The sequence below is a fragment of the Phascolarctos cinereus genome, unplaced genomic scaffold, assembly GCF_003287225.1.
Source record: "Phascolarctos cinereus isolate Bilbo 61053 unplaced genomic scaffold, phaCin_HiC Scaffold_726;HRSCAF=1367, whole genome shotgun sequence".
Taxonomy (NCBI): domain Eukaryota; kingdom Metazoa; phylum Chordata; class Mammalia; order Diprotodontia; family Phascolarctidae; genus Phascolarctos; species Phascolarctos cinereus.
In genome coordinates, this window is record NW_027556098.1 from 412,735,157 (window position 1) to 412,754,298 (window position 19,142).

General features: G+C 50.6%; 1 protein-coding gene across 1 annotated transcript; it reads right to left on the reverse strand.

Moving 5' to 3' along the window:
• Positions 1–7,207: 7,207 nt before the first annotated feature.
• Positions 7,208–15,414, reverse strand: CEACAM16 (CEA cell adhesion molecule 16, tectorial membrane component). The gene is made up of 7 exons (XM_021003910.1): positions 15,113–15,414; positions 14,903–14,976; positions 13,269–13,628; positions 12,565–12,840; positions 11,528–11,806; positions 7,793–8,119; positions 7,208–7,335 (listed from the first exon to the last, which is right to left on the reverse strand). Exons 1-7 carry the CDS (start codon positions 15,412–15,414, stop codon positions 7,208–7,210), a joined length of 1,746 nt encoding a protein of 581 aa, XP_020859569.1.
• Positions 15,415–19,142: the final 3,728 nt, after the last annotated feature.

Consider the following 19,142-nt stretch of genomic DNA (forward strand, 5'->3'; position numbering starts at 1 on the left):
TAACAATGTTGCAATGCTGGGTTGCAGCAACTTTTTGGAAATCACAAGCGGCTGGTGCTTCCCCTTTCATTTGCAGTAGTCACCCAGGAAAGACAGAGGCAGGGGACTGCTATCTTAGCCACACTTCCCCCATCCTGTACCCGTGAAGCTGGTTTTTGAACACAAGACTGAGACTATATCTATCCCTAATAAATTTCATCCTAACAGATTTGGCCTAAGCTTCTGGGCTGTCAAGATCTTTCTGGTTCCTGCTTCTGGAATCCAGCTCTGGCCAAAAATATTAAGCCCAGAGGCAATGTGGTGTAGGGAGAGAGAAGTTGGGAAGACCTGAGTTCAAGTCCCACTTTGGACATATGGTGTCTATGTGACCTTGGGCAAGTCACTTAACCTCGAACTCTTGGGCATCTGAGAATCAGACTTGGCAGCATGGATCCTTTGCAGGTTGTTTGAGTGGCCTCTGGCAGGCTGCCTGGAAGGGATTCTGGAGAAACATGCTGGAAACCTGTGAGAGAAAATGCAAGATGATACCCGATGCCATTTTCTGGGGCCGATGGCAGAGTAGCCAAGCTTGTGGCTTGGAGTGGCATGGTGGCAGGACAATTTCTTCCTTCCTCTACGATACCTTGAAAGTAAGGTACTGGAGAATGGTTCCCTCAAAAGGAATTTATTTGGGCACCTCCAAGAAACATCTGGGCTGGAGCAAGCGCTGGGGAGCAGGAGATTTCAGACCTCCCTAGGAGCACCCCGTTAAGGGCAAGATAATTTAGTTAAACAGTTCATTCAGTCACAGGTGAACCAGCAATCCTTTTGGGTCCGGAGATGTTGGGGAGAGAAATTACAATCTCAGTGGGATAGAGGTAAACACAAGTCAAATGCATTTTGGGAAAATGATCGTATCCAAGAGCAGTGGACGGAGGCATTGGGAGCGAAAAGGCAGGTCCCATCCATTCATATACAGAAAGTCTGAAAGACAGCTGCACTGTGAGGACCAACTCTGGCCAAAATGGAGGCAGCGCGCCATCTGGTGGCTTTTGCAGAGATTGCACTCAGACGGACAATCCCTCACATGGAGCGTGTGTCTGGACTCATGTGCTTTATCTGACTTTTAACACAACTACCTTCTTAGTTTTTAGTGCCAATGGGAAGCAGATGCTTCCGCGGCTTGGTGCGCCCCCTCCTTCCCTGGCTTCCTTCAAGTCCCAGCTAAAATGCCCCTTCTACAGGAAGCCTTTCTTCGTCTCCCTTAATACTAGTGCTCTACCTGTGCTGATTATTTACAGTTTATCTTGTTTGTCCACAGCTGTCTGTGTGTTGACTCCCCCATTAGACTGTGAGGTTCTTGAGAAAAGGGAATTTTTTTAACCTTTCTCTGAATCCCTAGCGTTTAGCACAGCCTGGCACATAGTCGATGCCCGACAAATGCTTATTATTAATTTGACCATACTCTAGAGTTTTCCCAGGAACTGAAATCTAGCTTACTGGTCTGTAGTTTGTAACTCTCTTTTCTTCTCTTTTTGTAAATCCACCTAACATTTACTCTCCTACAATCCTTCAGGTCACTGATGCTGTCAGCAGTCTCATCTGCTAGTATCTTTGGTACCCTAGGATGAAGTTAATTTGAGCCTGGTGACTTGAACTAACCAGGGGCAGGTAGGTGCTTTCTTACTAGGGCCCCACTTGTCCTTGAGTATCAACTTCCTATTAGCAATTTTTCTTCTGCCCTTCCCCGTCCAAAGGTGAACTTTGGCAGAGAAAACAAGCAAAATAAAAGTTGAGTAATTCTGCTTTCATTCTTTCTCCTCCCATGCCCTTTCGGTCACTCCTGGTAGGGTTCCCTTTCTTTCTTTGAGCCTTTTCTTTTCCTCAGGAGTAGCCAGTCTCTTTTAGTATAGTCAAAACACTCTGTAGTGAATGGGGGAGGGAGGGATATGGAAGCTATTGGATTGACCTTTGGGATGCTGATAATCCTTGGATGTGGCCATCCAGAGTGTAGCACCGCCTGGTGGCCAAATTATATACTGCATTTCCTGTTAGTTGATTCATTATATGACAGCCTGCTCCTCTGTAGAAAGCAAAGGAACCAGTCAGCTGTAGTAACACCACCAAGGATACACCCAGTTCACACAGCTCCTGTCACCCATGTCTTTTCATTCCCTTCACCCTGTGGCAGTGCTAATGTTGTCCACAGCTGCAAGGTTGACTTGACCTATGAGGGGTGGTGGGGGGGCGGGTGCCTAGTCTCTCAGAAGCCTCTCCTCTCCCATCAAGACTTTGAGTGCATATGGGAAGAATCACAGGACTGGAAGTCTTTCCCAAGGGAGCAAAAACTAGAGAGAGACTTGTAGGCCTGTCTACATGCAAAGTCTTCCCCCGTCTTCTGATCTCTACCCTGGTCTTGAACTACAGACCCTTTATCCTCATCCTATCTCCCCTATTTCTTCCTTGATTCTCCTTCCCCCAATATAGACACCTTGTTTTTTCTTTTCTTGGCCAATCTCAGCTTGTTGTGAGCCTCAGCTCTCCTAGTTCTATTTTTACAGGGCTTTGCCATGCATTTGTACTCATCCTCCATCACCTGCCCTCATTTCTTTCTTTTGTATGTGTCTTTTAAAAGTCAAAGCTGGTGATACTGTGATTGTGGTGCATCCAAATTCATCTCTTTAGACAATTGCCCTTTCTTCTGCTTCATATAGTTTCCCCTCCATCTTCGCCTTCAGAATTTCACTCCTGAGAGTTTCTCGTTACAACTGGGTTGAGTTCTCCCGTGGGATGTGAGTGCATGCGATCCTATTCTCTAATTAGCCCTTCTAGCCTTGACATTCTGGGTGGGTGAGCCTCTGCCAGTCCTGCGAGTTTGCTTGACTTCCCAGGGCCTGAGATACTTGAGCTGCCTGGCTCTGGAGACATGGAATCTGGCTTAACCTAGAAAACTGATCTGCTCCCCTCCCCCTCAGCTCTCTGCCCTCGATTCCTAGCCACACCTTCTGCCTGTGTACCTGGAACAAGTGAAAACAGAAGGAGGTCTGCCAACATCTAACCTAAAAACCTTTGGGTATGGCTCCAGATCCCTTTGTTGGGGGTTTCAGGATAGGGATTAGTCAGTATTTCCCAGGGAGGGTCTTTGCACAGGAAAGGAGGTGAAAGGTGGAAAAGTCACCCATTTTGTTGATGGGGTGGGGATGAAAGGACCCCTGGACTTGGAGGTAGGGGCCTGGGGTCTAGAGCCAGTTCTGCCCCCCTCCCTCTTCCTGTGTGACCTTGGACAAGTCTCTTTCCCTCTCTGAGGCCAGATGAAGAGTCAGATTCCATATCTGTGAAATGAAGGATTTGGGCCAGATGGTATATCAGGTTCCTTCCAGCTTTGGATAATTCAGGACCCTTGGATGTGAAGGCAGTTTGTAACACACCTGGTGTGGTGAATTTTAAGGAAGGAAAGTCTTAACAAAGTCCTCAAGGGCTTTGTGAAGCTTCAAAATGCCGTCACCTCCTACAACTCTGAAAGGTGGGTGACCCGGGTGAGTCTGATTGGGGATCATCTCCTCTCCGGGGCCCCCAGGGAACTCACCAAGGCTGTTAAGTGACAGGTGCTGTTCTGCCTTGGTAGAGAAAATTCCACACTGGAGGCTCATTCCACATGGATGAAATCATAGAACAAATCCAAAAAATAAAACACCCCAAAACAAAACCAACTTTGGAAGACTAAAGCGTTTATGTGAAGGCACAGCTTTGTAAAGCTATTCTAAAAGCCTTGTAAAACTATACACACTTCTAAACTTCTAGGATGTGGTAATTTGGCTGATGTGAGAATGCCTTCCTCTGAGGCAGATTGCAACCCCTCAGCAAGTTAGTAAAAGTTGTAACAGTCAAAAAAAAACCTCGTCTCTCTCAGGCTGACTGGGTAATGAGTTCTTCTCAGCTTCAGGTAGGTCCATGAAAACCAGACATACAGGACATCTCTGAGCCCATCCTTGGAAATTTTCCACTCTTGGTAATTCGGGCTCACCTACTTTCCCCACAATAAGGCATAGGAAGATGACTCCAGTGTTGGGAAATGTCAAAGCTTAGTGGTTGCTTGAAAGTTTTACAAACTATGAAGTCCTGTCAAAAGCTTTGTGGATGGTTAGAAAGAGCTTGGCCAAACTGTTGAATGCTCTGCGAATGTGAGGAATCACTGACTCCCAATCAAACTGACTCACACTTTCCCTCGAGCTGGGGATTGAGGGAAGCAAAGTGTCTAAAAGACTTCTTATTGAGATCACAGAGAGAATGGGAGGGAAGATCCAGCCCTGGCTGCCTGTTGTCTATGCCACTGGATGACCATTTTGTCTCTACCATTTTGTGACGTCGACGCAGAAGAAAAACCACGGATGATCCACTGTGCAGATAACTGATATCAACTGTATTTTTAAAATCCTACCCGGCCTGGCCAGAGTTAGCTCTAAAACTAGGTTGTAAGCTCTGGGAGAACAGGAGATTCCAAAGGCTCAAAGCCTCCCTGAGGGCCTGGCCTATTCTGCCCTTTTCCTGGACTGAGGGCCAGAGGGAGGCTGGGGGTGCTGCTGCCAAGGATGGATGTGCTGACTGAAGCCGTCTTTCTTTTTCTGCCTCCTCCATCTCCTCTGGGCGACTTAGTCTTGGGTGGAATGAGGTGGGAGTGGGTGGGGGTATAGGGGGAGGAAAAAGGGTGATCAGACACACAGAAAGAGGGCCACTCATCCAGCCTTGAACTGCAGGCCTCTCCCCATGCCCTCCCCTCCCCTCCCCATTCCCCAGCACTCCTTCCCACCTAAGTTTCAGGTCTGGGAATTAGGGTTGGAGTATTTTATGGGCAGTGTGATGTGCCTGGAAGAGCTTGGGACTTGGAATCTGAGTACCTGGGTTCAAATCCTGACACCTTTTTTCCTAGCTGTGTGACCTCAGACTTTCCCTTTGCCGAGCCTCTGTCTCTCTATCTGTAAAATGAGGAGTCTGGTCTAGATGAGTCATTTTCAGGGAGCCCCTGGCCAGATGCGGGGAGAAGACTCAGTTCTTTCCACTTTGGTAGCCTCTAGTGGGATGGAGGAGACGTGGAATACATCTTAAAGAAACCCCAGGGTGGTTGGGACTGATAGGAGTCTCCTCCATGGGAGTCTTGACTGGGAAGGGCTTCTCTGAATCTGGGACCTGGGTTCAAATTCTGTCTCTGCTGCTTCTTTGCCTTGCAACTGTGGTCTAATATCTTCTCTCTGAGCCCTAGCTTCATGAGCTCATGGATTTTGAGAGGGAAAGGAGTCTGGAGGCCATTAAATCCAGTCCCCTCATTTCATAGCTCATCAGAGTCACAGAGAGGCCAGGTGATTTCCTCAAGGTCTCTCATACAGCTAGTTAAGTGTCTGAGGCAGAATTTGAACCCTCAGCTTCCTGACTCTAAGTCTAGACTTCTTACCCATTGTACAACCTAGTGGTGAAAATGCATATCTACCTACCTGGGGAGACAGGAAGAAAGTGCTTTGATAAACCTTAATAGCCCTGGAAAACTGTAATAGAATTAACTATAATATATTATATATATTATATATATGTATATATATATAATGTAACTGTAATAGAATTAAGGATTATTATTAATTATAACTCAACAATAATAATAGTAACTTGATACCTTGGATACTTTGACGAATCTATGATCTCATTGGCTCATCTGATAGATCCCACTGGCCTTGCTTTCTTCCTTCCTTTCTTCCTTCCTTCCTTCCTTCCTTCCTTTCTTCCTTCCTCTTTTTTCTTTTTTTCTTTCTTTCTTTCTTTCTTTCTTTCTTTCTTTCTTTCTTTCTTTCTTTCTTTCTTTCTTTCTTTCTTTCTTTCTTTCTTTCTGTCTTTCTTTCCATCTATCCATCCACATTTCTCTCTGTCTTCTCTCTCTCTCTCTCCCTCTCCTCTCCCTCCCTCCCTCCCTCCCTCCCTCCCTCCCTCTCTCTCTCTCTCTCTCTCTCCTCTCTCTCTCTCTCTCTCTCTCTCTCTCTTTGACTAGACTTGTGATTTCACTGATGTAGGAAGACTTTCCAGGGGCGCTAAGAGATTAAATGACTCGCCCAGGGTCAGATGGCAAGTAAATGCCATAGGGAGGTCTTGAGCTTGACTCTGAGGCCGGCTCTTTGTCTGATATATCATGCTGCTTTTGACATTTGTTAAGACTAGTATCTTCTGTTCTTCTCATCTTTTTAGATTATGATTATTGTGACCATTGTTTGTGGTAGTTGGCATTACCATCATCATCGAGGCATACAGTGTGAGGTGGTGGCAAGAGCTCTGGGCTTGTAGATGTGAGACCAGAGCTTGATGTTTGCTGTATGACCTTGTGTGAGTCACTTAGCTTCAGTTTGCTCATCTGTAAGATGGGGCCAATCATACTGTCTCATGGAGTAGTGTTGACAGGGAAGTGTGTGGAAATGTAAGTTCTGGAGAAATGAAGGTGATGGAGGCAGCATGCTGAAGTAGACACACCAATGATGATGAAGATGATAGTAATGAGATATATTACTAGAACAGAGGAAGGGAAATGGGCTCTGAAAAAAGAGATGGCCCAAGAATGTACCCAAAGCCTTGGGGGGCATAACCAGTTTTGTGTCCCTGGTCTTCTCCAGGGACAAGGGCAGCCAGATGTTTATGCTAGGTTCTAGGTTAGTCTGGAGAGATGATTTATAAGCAGGGGATTCCATTGACTCTAATTTATCCTTTTCTCTCTCCTTGTTCCCCCTATCCAATGGGAGAATCCATAGCTGCCAGTCTTGGGGATCCCTTGGTCTGAGTGGGGGAGACCCAGTTCCCAACTTCAGGGAGCTCTGATGGAGGAGACACGGTTCCCATTTTTTAGGGAGCTCCCTGGAGGATGGGAGTGACAGGGTGCCTGAACTCAGGGAGTGCCCAGTTGTTCTTTGATGAGTCTGATGGGGGAGACACAGCTCTGATCTTTGAGGGGGCTCTCAGCTGGAGAAAGGAGGCATGATCCTCAGCTTTAAGAAGCTTTCCATGGGATGGGGTGGACTCCCCAGTGTGGCAGGGGAGACACGGCCCCCTACCTTCAGAGTGCTCCCAGACTGATGGAGGAAACATGGTCCCCATCCCTCAGAGAGCCCCCAGTCTGATAGGGGAGACACAGCCTTCATCTTTAGGGAGCCCACAGCCTGATGGGGGGAGACACAGTTTTTCTCCCTTAGGCAGCTCCTAGTCAGATGGGGGAGACATAGTACAAATCTTCAAGGAACTCCTGTTTGGTTGGGGCTGATAGGATTCTCCCACATGGGCTCCTCCAGTCTGATGGGGGAGACACGGTCCCCATGGTCAGGGAGCTCCATTCTGATGGGAGAAGACATGGTCCCCAGCCCTCCAGGAGTTCTCAGTTCAAGGACAAAATATTGTTCCTGCCCACTGGGATTCTGCCAGTCTGATGGGGGAGAAACTGTACCTATCTCTGGGCCTATATAGCTATGATGGAAACTCAGCACCATGAGTTTAATAATGACTGAATGAGATACTTCCCTCGCGTGGGACCCTAGTCTGAGGGGGGAAGACATGGTCCCACCCTCAGGGAACTTTTAATATAGAGAGACACGCTTTTGCTCCCAGGAACCATTGTGGTGAAAAAGGAGACATAGTTTGTCCTCAGGGAACTTCTGATCTGAGGGAGCGTGACATGGTTTCAGCGCTCAGTCTGAGGGACAGCCGAGATCACCATTGTTGAAGACAGGACAGACAGACAGATGCACAGAACACACCCCCAATGCGTTTGGGAAGAACGAGGTCGGTAACTTACTTGAGACCTGCAGTTGGACGTCCAGTGTCTCTGTCTTGCCCTGCAGGGTGACAGTCTTCAGGGTGTAGCGGCCGGTGTCTGTGAGGTTTAACTTCTGGATGAGCAATGAGCAATTGGCAAAACCTATCTCCCTCCCGGTATGGGCTGGCCCTGCAATCCAATTTCCAGAGGGCAGCTGGCTGAGCAGGCGATTGGGCTCAGAGGCTGTCCCTCGGTACCAGGCATAGACCAGAAGATCCTTGGGATAGCCTTGGACAGACAGGATGACATCCTTTCCCTCGGTGGGCTTGGCAGGAACAGGCACTATCGTCATGGCTGAAGTGGCAACTGAAATGAGAGGGGCATTGTAAGCTACTGGAGGGACAGAGATATGGTTTGTTTATCTTGGTGTTACTGCAATGGAGCCCAGTGTGGGGCTGGGCATGTTGGAAGAGCTTGGCAAAAATTTGTGAAAGGAAGGAAAGAAATGAGAGGGAGAGAGAGAGAGAGAGAGAGAGAGAGAGAGAGAGAGAGAGAGAGAGAGAGAGAGAGAGAGAGAGACAAGAGAGAGAGAGAGAAAGAGAGAGAGAGAGAGAGAGAGAGAGAGAGAGAGAGAGAGAGAGAGAGAGAGAGAGAGAGAAAGAAAGAGAGAGAGAAAGAGAGAGAGAGGGGGGAAAAGTGGAGGAAAGAAGGAAGGAAGAAGGCAGGAAGGCAGGAAGGAAAGAACAAAAGGAATAAGGGGAGGCAGGAAGAAAGGAAGGAAACATGAAAAGAAAGAGAGGGAAAGAGAAAGGGGAAAGAGAAAAAAGAAGGAAAAGACTAAAGGAAGAAAGAAAGAGAGGCAGGAAGAAAGGAAGGAATGAAGAAAAGAAAGGAGAGGAAAAGAGAGAGGGGAAAGAAAGGAAGGAAGGAAAGGACAAAAGGAAGGAAGACCCAAAAGAAATAAAGAATGACTCACTGAATGAATGAATGAATGTCAACGATTCTATTGCCACTTGGCCAGTCCATCCATTTGTTGATGCCCTGGACTGAGTGCCCACCCCATAGGCTGAGCCCTGTACTGGGCATGTGGAGGAGAAATGGAGGAAAGAGGAGACAGGCTGAGGAAGGGATGGTGCATCCCCTCTTAGAGACTGAGTTTCCCAAAGATGAGTATATATCTTATTGTTAGACCAGGGGCTCCCTGAGGATGGGGGCCGTTTCTCCTCCATTGGTCTGAGGGCTCCCTGAGGATGGGGGCCGTGTCCCCCCTTCAGTCTGGGAGCTCTCTGTGGGTGGGGACTCTTTTGTTCATTGGTCTGAGGGCTTCCTGAGGACAAGGGGGTGTCTTCCCCATCAGTCTGGGAGCTCCCTGAGGATGGGGGCCGTGTCCCCCCTTCAGTCTGGGAGCCCTCTGAGGATAGGGTCTGTGTCTCCCCTATGAGAATGGAGTCTTTCTTTTTGAAATGGGGAGACTGGGTTAGGGTCAGTAGTAGACCGAGGTCCCTCAGAGAAGGGCACTGTTTCCTCTTTCCTCTGTCTTTCCTCCTCAGACCCAGCACAAAGGGTACTGAGGCTTTAGGGGTGGTGGGGAGCAGCAAATCTCACGAACTAGATGGCTTTCCATGTACCTTGAACTCAACCAGATGGATTTTTGCCCATCTCTGTCAAGTTCTGCCTTAGCCAGGAGGGGACCTTTTGAGGACACAGGATCACAGGATTTCAAGCTGGAAGGGACTTTAGAGATCATTTGTCCAACCCCCTTATTTTACAGAGGAGGAAGCTGAGGCCGAGAGAGATAAGTGACTTGTCCAAGGTCACCCAAGCAGTAAAAGCCAGGATTTGAACCCAAGACCTCTGACTCCAAATCCAGTGCTTTCCCCACTAACCACCATGCCCACGCCATTGCTTCCAGGCAGGGTGGCTCCTAAGAGTGCGTCTCCAACTCTTTGTAGGACCACTTACTTACCTCTGGGAACCCTGCCCCCATGTGGGGGAGAAACAGGATCCACCTTTGGGACAAGACCCCTCAATTTAAGTGAGACAGTCCTGGCAGGTTTCCGCCTATGGTATCGTCCGACACTTCACCAGAGAGGTTTTCTTGGGAAGGAACTGATGGTGAATTAATGAGGTCTTGAGGTGCCAAACCATAGTCCCTGGGGGCCGGCCACTGTCCCCAGGGAGCCTGGGAATCTCTGAACCACGCCCATTCTGTCTGTGCGGGCGCCCAAACTCTAGTGTATCAGGCCAGAAGGATTCTAGCCGGCAACAAAAGAGTCGCTACTTTAAATGGCTGCGCTCATGTTTTCACAAAATCACAGTCATAGGTCTGGGGGCAGCCTTCGACCTCATGAATGGGGAATTTCTGAGCTGAAATTGGCCTCAGAACACAGAATGTCAGAGCTGGACAGGAACTTAGGACATGAATTTTCATCATAAATTCTAGAGCTAAGAAGGACCTGAGAACATGGGACATCAAAGGTAGAAGAAGTCTGAGGACATAAAATGCCAGGCCTGGAAGAGGCCTTAGAACATGGAATACTAGGCCAGAGCTAAAGGGAAGCCTGGAACATAGAATACCAGAAGAAGAAAGGACCTTAGAACATGGAATGCCAGGCCTGGAAGGGACCCTTGGACAATGCCTGAGCTAAAGGGATGACTAGAACATAGAATACCAGAAGAAGAAGGGACCTTAGAACATGGAATGCCAGGCTTGGAAGGGACTCTTGGACAATGCCTGAGCTAAAGGGATGATTAGAACATAGAATACCAGAAGAGGAAGGGACCTTAAAACATGGAATGCCAGGCCTGAAAGGGACCCTTGGACAATGCCTGAGCTAAAGGGAAGACTAAAACACAGAATACCAGAAGAAGAAGGGACCTTAGAACATGGAATGCCAGGCCTGGAAGGGACCCTCAGACAATGCCTGAGCTAAAGAGAAAATAGAACATAGAGTACCAGAAGAGGAAGGGAGCTTAGAACGTGGAATACCAGGCCTGGAAGGGATCCTAGGACACAGAATGCCAGAACTAAAAGGAAGCCTAGAACATAGAGTACCAGAGGAAGAAGGGACCTTAGAACATGAAATACCAGGCCTGGAAGGGAACTTAGAACATGGAATGTCAGAACTCAAGAACATAGAATGTTTGGAAGTCAAGGGCCTAGAACATAAGAGGCAGAAGGGAGTCTTCGAGGCTGTTCGGTTCATCCCCTTTCTTTTGCAGAGGAACAGATGAGGTCCAGAGAGGGGGCCTGGTCTCCCTCCTGCATCCTCTGAATGAAAGGACCAGGCCTTTTTTCTGAGCTCTATCTAGCACTCTACATGCGCACTGCACCAGGCTGCCTGCCATCCTTTTGACTGTGAATTACTGACTGATAGGCTTTGTCCCCAGCTGCGTGGCCTGGGCCAGACTCCCGCCAGTCTCCCCACTTGTGAGCCCTGGAATAGGTCATTGGGCAGCTGGTTCACAGACACCGAGCAGGGAGGCCTGTCGGATGTCACCTCGTCTGAATCCCTGCTCTGCAGCAGCAGCAGGAACAGAGGCAAGCTGAGGCCCAGATGGACTGGCCAGCTGGTTGACCATCACTTTGGCTCATGGGTGGAAGCTGACCCTGGTGAGATCTCGAGTGTCCATTGACTCTACGGCTACATCCCCCTAGGGAAGGACTGGGATCCCTCCCTCTGTCAGGTGTCCCCACGGCCCGGTCAACCCCCCTCATGCTCTTACTTACCCAATGGGGCAGGGCTGTGCTCGAGAGGTGAAGGGGCAACTCACCCGACATCTTGACCAAGACTGACGCCGAGCCCGAGAGCTCGGTCATAGGGTTTTTGGCAATGCAGGTATAGGTCCCTTCCTTGTCCTTGGTCATTCCACTGATGCTGAGGTAGCTGGTGGTGCTGTCATGGGGCCGCCCATTGACAGACCACATGTACTCCGGGTCTGGGCAGGACCTGGTCACGCACCAAAGTGTTAGAGACGCGTTGAATTCAGCTTCCACGGTGCAGCCCATCCGGAAGGCAGATTCCTGGACAATCGTTACCCGATCCGGGCCATCTTGGGAGAGAGCACAGGGAGAGGCCCGAAGGAGAGCAATGGGGCTGGGGGGAGGGGAGTTGAGGGCTTCATCGCCCCGGCAGCCCCGGCTCCTGGTGGGCCTTTGGGTATACGCCTGCTAGGCATGTTTGCCTATCTATAAAATAGATCTGACATTCTTTGTTTTAAGGTCCCTCCCAGCTCTGTCATTCTCAGTTCTAAGGCCCTTATCAGCCCTGACCTTCTGTATTCTAAAGCCCCTCCCAGCCCTGACATCCCCTGTTCTGAGGGCCCTTCCAACTCTGACATTCCCTGTTCTGAGGCCCCTCCCAGCCCTAACATTCCCTGTTCTGAGGCCCCTCCCAGCCCTGACATTCCCTGTTCTGAGGGCCCTTCCAACTCTGACATTCCCTGTTCTGAGGCCCCTCCCAGCCCTGACATTCCCTGTTCTGAGGTCCCTCCAAACCCTGACATCCCCTGTTCTGAGGGCCCTTCCAACTCTGACATTCCCTGCTGTGAGGGCCCTTCCAACTCTGACATTCCCTGTTCTGAGGCCCCTCCCAGCCCTGACATTCCCTGTTCTGAGGCCCCTCCCAGCCCTGACATTCCCTGTTCTGAGGCCCCTACCAGCCCTGACATTCCCTGCTCTGAGGGCCCTTCCAACTCTGCCATTCCCTGACCTGTAATGATGGTTCTCTACCTCTTTCTCTGGCAGAGGAGGCCCAAGCGCAGGTGTGGCAGGGGCAGAGGGCAGGTGGAGGGTCTTGGGGAAGACTCACAGTACACCGTTAGGTTGACGGGGTCACTGCGGCTGACACTGACAGGGTTCCAGACCTCACACTGGTAGGCCCCGGCCTCTTCTCTGCGGACGTTGTGCCGGACCAGCACCCGGTTGTCTGGGGTGAGCCCCAGACGGCTGCCAATGGGGAGCGGCTCCCCATTAAAGAACCAGCGGACATCCCCCGTGCTGGGGGTACTGCACAGCAGATGAATGGCATCTCGCCGCTCCACCAGCTTGGTGCCGTTGGCCAGGAGGAGAGGTGGGGACAGGATCTCTGGGGGGAGAGGCAGAGGGGGAGGGGACTGGACACCACCTAGACGGTGACCCGCCCCCTGTCCCCCGGCCAAGTGACACTGTTCGAGATGGCAGGATGGGAGACCGTGAGAAATTCACATATCGCAAATCCAAACAAACCCTGGTGTCATGAAGAGAGCACTGGACCCGGAGTCAGAGAACCTGGGTTCAAATCCCGACCTAGCCACTTACGACCTGAGTGGACTTGGGAAAGTCACAACCTCTCTGGACCTCAGTTTCCTCACCTGTAACACGAAGGGGTTGGACCAGATGCCCTCTAAGGCCCTCCCGGTTCTTAAGCACGGAATGCTACGATCCTGGGGTGGGAGGGCATCACAGATTAAGAGAGAGGAGCGGGTGGAGAGGAGGAGGAAGCTGGCAGAGGGCCAGCCAGGGGGACACTCTCACCATAGACCAGCAGGTGCCCGTAGGCAATGTCGGTCTGGAACTGCTGGTTGAGGGTCTGCAGGATGTAGCTGCCCGAGTCCTCAGGGACCACGTCCCGGAGGTCCAGGCTCCCATCGGGGCGGACGGCTTCCCGGCCTGTGTAAGCAGGCCCGGGGGTCTCGTCCGCAGTAATGATGATATAGCTCAGGATGAGGTGGGCCTGGTCGAGGTTCGTCCCCCGGTACCAGTTGTAAGCCACGAGCTCCCCAGGGAGGCCTCTCACCAGCAGGGTGACATTCTCCCCCTGGGCCGGTTCTTCTGGGGTGGCTAAGATGTTCAGCAGGGCTGGGGCTGGTGGGATCCAGGCATTTAGGAGGAGAGCTGGGAGGAAGGGGAAAGGGAGAGTGAGAAGAAAAGTTGGATTATGTGAGACCTTGGGTAGGTCATTTCCTATGTTTGAACCTCAGTTGTCTTGTCTGACAAATGTGCTCAGTGATCTCTATGGTCTGTTCCAGCTCTGACATTCCCTATTCTAAGGCCCTTCCCAGCTCTGTCATTCCTTGTTCTCAGCCCTCCCAGTTCTGACATTCTATGTTCTAGGGACCCTTCTAGTTCTCACATTCCATGTGCTAAGATCCCTCCCAGTTTGGACATTTCCTGTTCTAACCACTTTTCCATCTTTAACATTCCATGTTCTAAGGTCCCTCCCAGCTCTGATATTCTGTGATCTGAGGGTCCTTCCAAGTTCTGACATTCTATGTTCTAGGGACCCTTCCAATTCTCACATTCCGTGTCCTAAGTTCCCTCCCAGCCTGAACATTCCTGCTTCTAAGTGTCCCTCTCAGCTCTGATATTCTATGTTCTAAGAGTCCTTCCAAGTTCTGACATTCTATGTTCTAGGGACCCATCCAGTTCTCACATTCCATGTCTTAAGGTCCCTCCCGGTTTGGACATTTCTTGTTCTAAGCACTTTTCCATCTCTAACATTCCATGTTATAAGGGTCCCTCCCAGTTCTGACATGCTATGTTCTAGGGACTCTTCCAATTCTCCCATTCCATGTCTTAAGGTCCCTCCCAGCCTGGACATTCCCTGTTCTAAGTGCCCTTCCCACTCTGATGCTCTGTGTTGAGACATTCTCAGAGTCTCCCCAGTGATGATATCTGATGCTCTCCCATTCTTCCAGCTCTGCCCCTCTGAATCTGTGACATCAGGGTCTCAGTTTTGGGGTTTTAGTGGTAGGTTAGGGGAGTAAAGGAAAAGAATCAATAGACAGAAGGACATTCCGATGGTATCTCTCCTAAAGTAGAATCCGAGAGCATAAGAGCTGAAAGGGACCGTGGTGAACCTTGAGCCCCAACCCCTGGGGTCTACCTGGTTTCCAAAGAAGGGGACGTGCCCTGCCTCAGGTTACACAGCAGTGAGTAGCAAAGGGAGAACAAGAATCTCGGCTTGTGGGTGCCCTCATTTCCGATAGCCTTTCCTTAACTCCTTATCGTCTTCATTCCCCTCGAGATGGAAAGGGAAGGAGCAGTGGAGAATCTGGACTTGGCTTGGGATGCCCTCCCTCTGCACAGGATGCCACTGGCCATTCTCAAGCATAGCCGGCCCTCTCCTCCACTCCCCAGCCCCAAACTTGCTCTAACCTTTGGCTTACACCTTCGCTGAGGATGTGGGAGACCCCTCTCCCTCAGCCTCTGTGCCCGTCTTGGAGCATCATGGGATTCAGAGCTGGAGGGACAAGACACCTTAGAGTCAAGTGCCTTCAATTTACGAGAGGAGAAACTGAAGTCTCCCCTCTAGCCCTTTGGGTGTGTATGTATGTGTGTTTGGGGAGTCACAGCAGGGCACTGCTGTTCTGTCTCACCTGTCAGGAGAAGCCCCTTGCAGGGCCAGCAGCCCCATTGGTGGGGGTCCCAGCTGCCCCAAGGTAGTGCCATTTGTCACTCCCAAATGGAGACCAGGAAGCCTGTTGTCTGTGCCTGGGGATCTTCTGGAGTCCCTGAGGTGAGCGCTCCTGGTCCTGACTCCTCTTGGGTCTGGGGCGGGATCTGGGAGGGAGTGGCGACTTGGAACGTGGGGGAGATCACCTGAATTTGGAGGGATCGAGTCACCAGAAATCTGGGTCTCGGTTGGGGCACCTGGCTGGTGTGTGCCAAGGGCAGCCATGGGGCCGTGACCTGCCCCAGTCCCTTCGGGGAGGGGAGGCTGTACCTTTCTCATTGTTCCTCAGGCACCAGGAGGACAAGCAGGCCAGAGGCCAGAGTGGATGGGGCAGTTGCAAGGGGCAGAAAGGGGAGGATTTCAGGACAGCTCTTACCGAATTACCAGAACCTGGCTTCCTCAGCCAGTCCCTTTATGTGCTTGGAGATCACTGAGGGACAAGAAACAAAGACTGTTGTACTAACTTGGGAGAGGGCAGGAGGTATGGAGTGATGGAATGAACTTTGGACTGGGAACCAGAAAGTGCAGTCAGGAGACCCGGCTGCCTCTGCCTCATGCTGTAACCCCAAGCCTTCTCTGTGCCTCAGTTTCCCCCCACCTAAAATGGTGGGGCTGGGCTGGAGGATCTCTTGGGTCCTTACAGCTCTAACATTCTGTCATTCTTAGACTCTAAGATGTATGTCCGGGGGCTGACTGCTGCCCACCTACCAGAAAGTCTCTGGAAGCAGTGGCTGCATTTTTCTGTTTGTAAAACAAAGACTCAGCTCCTCCCACCTGCCTACCCCATTTCCAGTCTTCTCATACCTTAAACCTCCTTTACTCCAGTGACCTCCTGGCTGTTCCACAAATTCGTTCCTTCATCTCCAGACTCCAAGCATTTTCCTTGGCTGTGCCCTATGCCTGGAACGCCTTCCCTGGTCATCTCTGCTTCTTGGCTTCCTTCCAGTCCCAGCTAAAGTCCCACCTTCCCCAGGAAGCCTTTCCCCATGTCCCTTAATGTTAGTGGCCGCCCTCTGTTGTCTGTCTCCAGTTTAGCCTGTCTGTGCCTCCTCTGTCTGTAGCTGTGTGCTTATTGTCTTCCCCATTAGTCGGAGAGCTTCCTGAGGTCAGGGACTGTCTTTTATCCTTCTCTGTGTCCTCAGCTCTTAGCACAATACCTGGAACAAAGTAGGGGACTAATAAACACTCATTGACTGACTGACTGACTGAAACAGCCTGGCTCCTGAAATGTGAAATGTCAGAGCTGGGAGGGCCCTGAGAACAGGGAATGTCAGAGCTGGGAGAGGCCTCAGAACAGGGAATGTCAGAGCTGGGAGAGGCCTCAGAACAGGGAATGTCAGAGCTGGGAGAGCCTTTAGAACAGGGAATGTCAGAGCTGGGAGAGCCTTTAGAACAGGGAATGTCAGAGCTGGGAGGGCCCTGAGGACAGGGAATGTCAGAGCTGGGAGAGGCCTCAGAACAGGGAATGTCAGAGCTGGGAGGGCCCTGAGAACAGGGAATTACCAAATCAGAGAATCTGAGAGTTGGGAAGGATCACCCAGTTCAACTGTAACCAGGAGTCTTGGCTAGGACATGCTCTATAACTGACATTCCAGCTTCTGCTTGAAGACCCCTTTGGAAGCCCTCCTTCCCCCCCGCAACCCCAGCCCTGGTCAGCTCCGGCACAGCTCGGATCATTGTTGGGAAGGCTTAGCTGCCCTCCAGCCTCAGTTTCCCCATCCCTCCCACTTCTCTGTCCCTGGCATTGGGGCCAAACAAAGCAGGTGTAATTGGTCCCGCACGTGACAATCCTTCAAGTACTTGACGCCAGCTATCATGTTCTCTCCTCCAGGCTCCTTCCGCCAGACCTCATATGACACGGGCCCACGATCCTTCCTTCCCCAGTCTGCTTCTCTTCCCCTGGATGCTCTCCAGCCTGCAGCTTATCGACATCCTTCTGAACACGGTGCCCAGAAGTGAACCTGATCCTCCAGGCGAGGTCTGGTGAGGGCAGAGGATGGGGGCTGCCACTTCCCTACGCCTGGCAGCTCAGCTGCTCAGTGCAGCCCAAGATTACATCAGCTGCCACATCCCATGACTGACTCCTGTGAACCTGACGGGGGTCTACTGAGACCCCCAGATCTTTTCCAGTATAATCACTGTCTAGCCATGATGACCCTTATATTATACTTATCAGGTTGGTTTTTTTGTTTGTTTGTGCCCAAGTCTAAGACTTTACACTTGTGCCTATGGAATAATTTCAGTTAACAAGATTCAGCCCAAGGTTCTAGCCATCAAGATCTTTTTTGGACCTTGACTCTATCATCCAGTGTACTAGCTCTCCCATGTAGCCTTATGTCATTAGCCTGACCTCTAGGCCTTTATCCAAGTCGTTGATAAGAGAGTGAACCAGTTTGGAGCCCAGCACAGATCCCTGGGGCACTCTGCTGCAGACCTCCAGCCAGGTTGACATTGCATCATTACTCACTACTCTTTGGGTCCAGCATATCCAAATAATTTTGAATCCCCCTAGTTGTGTTATTACCCAATTCATTTAACTCCATCTTTTCTACAAGCATGGTGGATCAGTTTTGCTGAGATCCAGGTAGCTTATATCTCCAACCCCCCCCAATCTACCACTTTAGTAGGGAACAGAGAGAGGTGCTAAATCGATAGTATAGTGAACCCCCTAAAGAGGAAACTCCAAATACAGTCATGAAGAGTTGGAGAATGGTTAGTCCTTTAGCTACAGGTAAGTTGTGGAGGGCAGCTAGGTGGCATGGTGGATACAGCACCGGAATCAGGAAGACCTGAGTTCAAATCCAGCCTCAGACACTTACTAGCTGTGTGACCCTGGGCAAGTCACTGTTGGCCTCAGTTTCCTCATCTGTAAATGAGTTAGAGAAGGAAATGGCAAACCACTCCAATATCTTTGCCAAGACAACCCTAAATGGAGTCACAAAGGGTCAGACGTGACTGAAAAATGACTGAGCAATAAAAAGTCATTGCATACGTTGGGTTTTTGTGACTCCATTGACCTCCCTCTATGTCAGTTAATGAAGATATTCCCAGGATTCTTCCAGCAGTCCCATTCCATTCCCTTCAGGGACCACAACGTGTTCAGCCATTCCCCCATCGATGGGCATTGACTCGGTTTCCACCTCTTGGCTACCGCAAAGAGTGCTCTTACCAATAATCTGGTGTGACTGAGGTCTCTTTCCCAGTGACCTCTCTCTACATGCCTAGCGTGGGATCTTTGCCAAAGGGGACGGTCCCTCTGGTCATCACCAATCACTTTCCATGATAGATGGAAGGTGGAGGTTCCAGCTCTACCCGTGGGGCAGTACGTGCCTGCCTGTCTTTCCACAATACCTCAGAATGTTGAGATTTTCCAGGGGGACTTTTAGTTGAAAGCCAGAAAAACAAGCCCAAGCCAAGTGAAGCCACTCAGAGGCATCATCAGTCTGTGTGGCTGGGCTGCCCCCTGGCGACCGCTCAGGCTCCCAAGCCACATTCAATTCACACAATCGCCTATTGTCCGGGCTGAAAGGGACCTCAGGTGCCCGCCTGCTTCACTCCTGCCTCATTGTACACAAGAAGACGGGGAGACAGATCCTTGTCCTTTCGGCACGAGAGAAGTAGAACACGATGACCTGGTGGCTGTCTGTCCCGTGGGATGCCTACATCTTGTGACCAGAGAAGGCAGGTAGAACTTTCCTTTCCTGAGGCAGAGGGCTGGATGACATGACCCCAGTGGAGGGACAGGTACGGCTTGTGGCCAGCGCTGTTACTGTCGTTGGGGAGGTGCGGACAGACAGAGCCCCACCCTGAGTGCCTCAGAGGCCATAGAACTCAGCGCCTCATTTTACAGATGTGAAAACTGAAGCTAATGGGGAAGCTAACTGCCTAGAACCACACTTGAATTTGAACCCAGGCTCCCCAACTTTGGAGTAGGCGTTCTTTCTACTATAGCA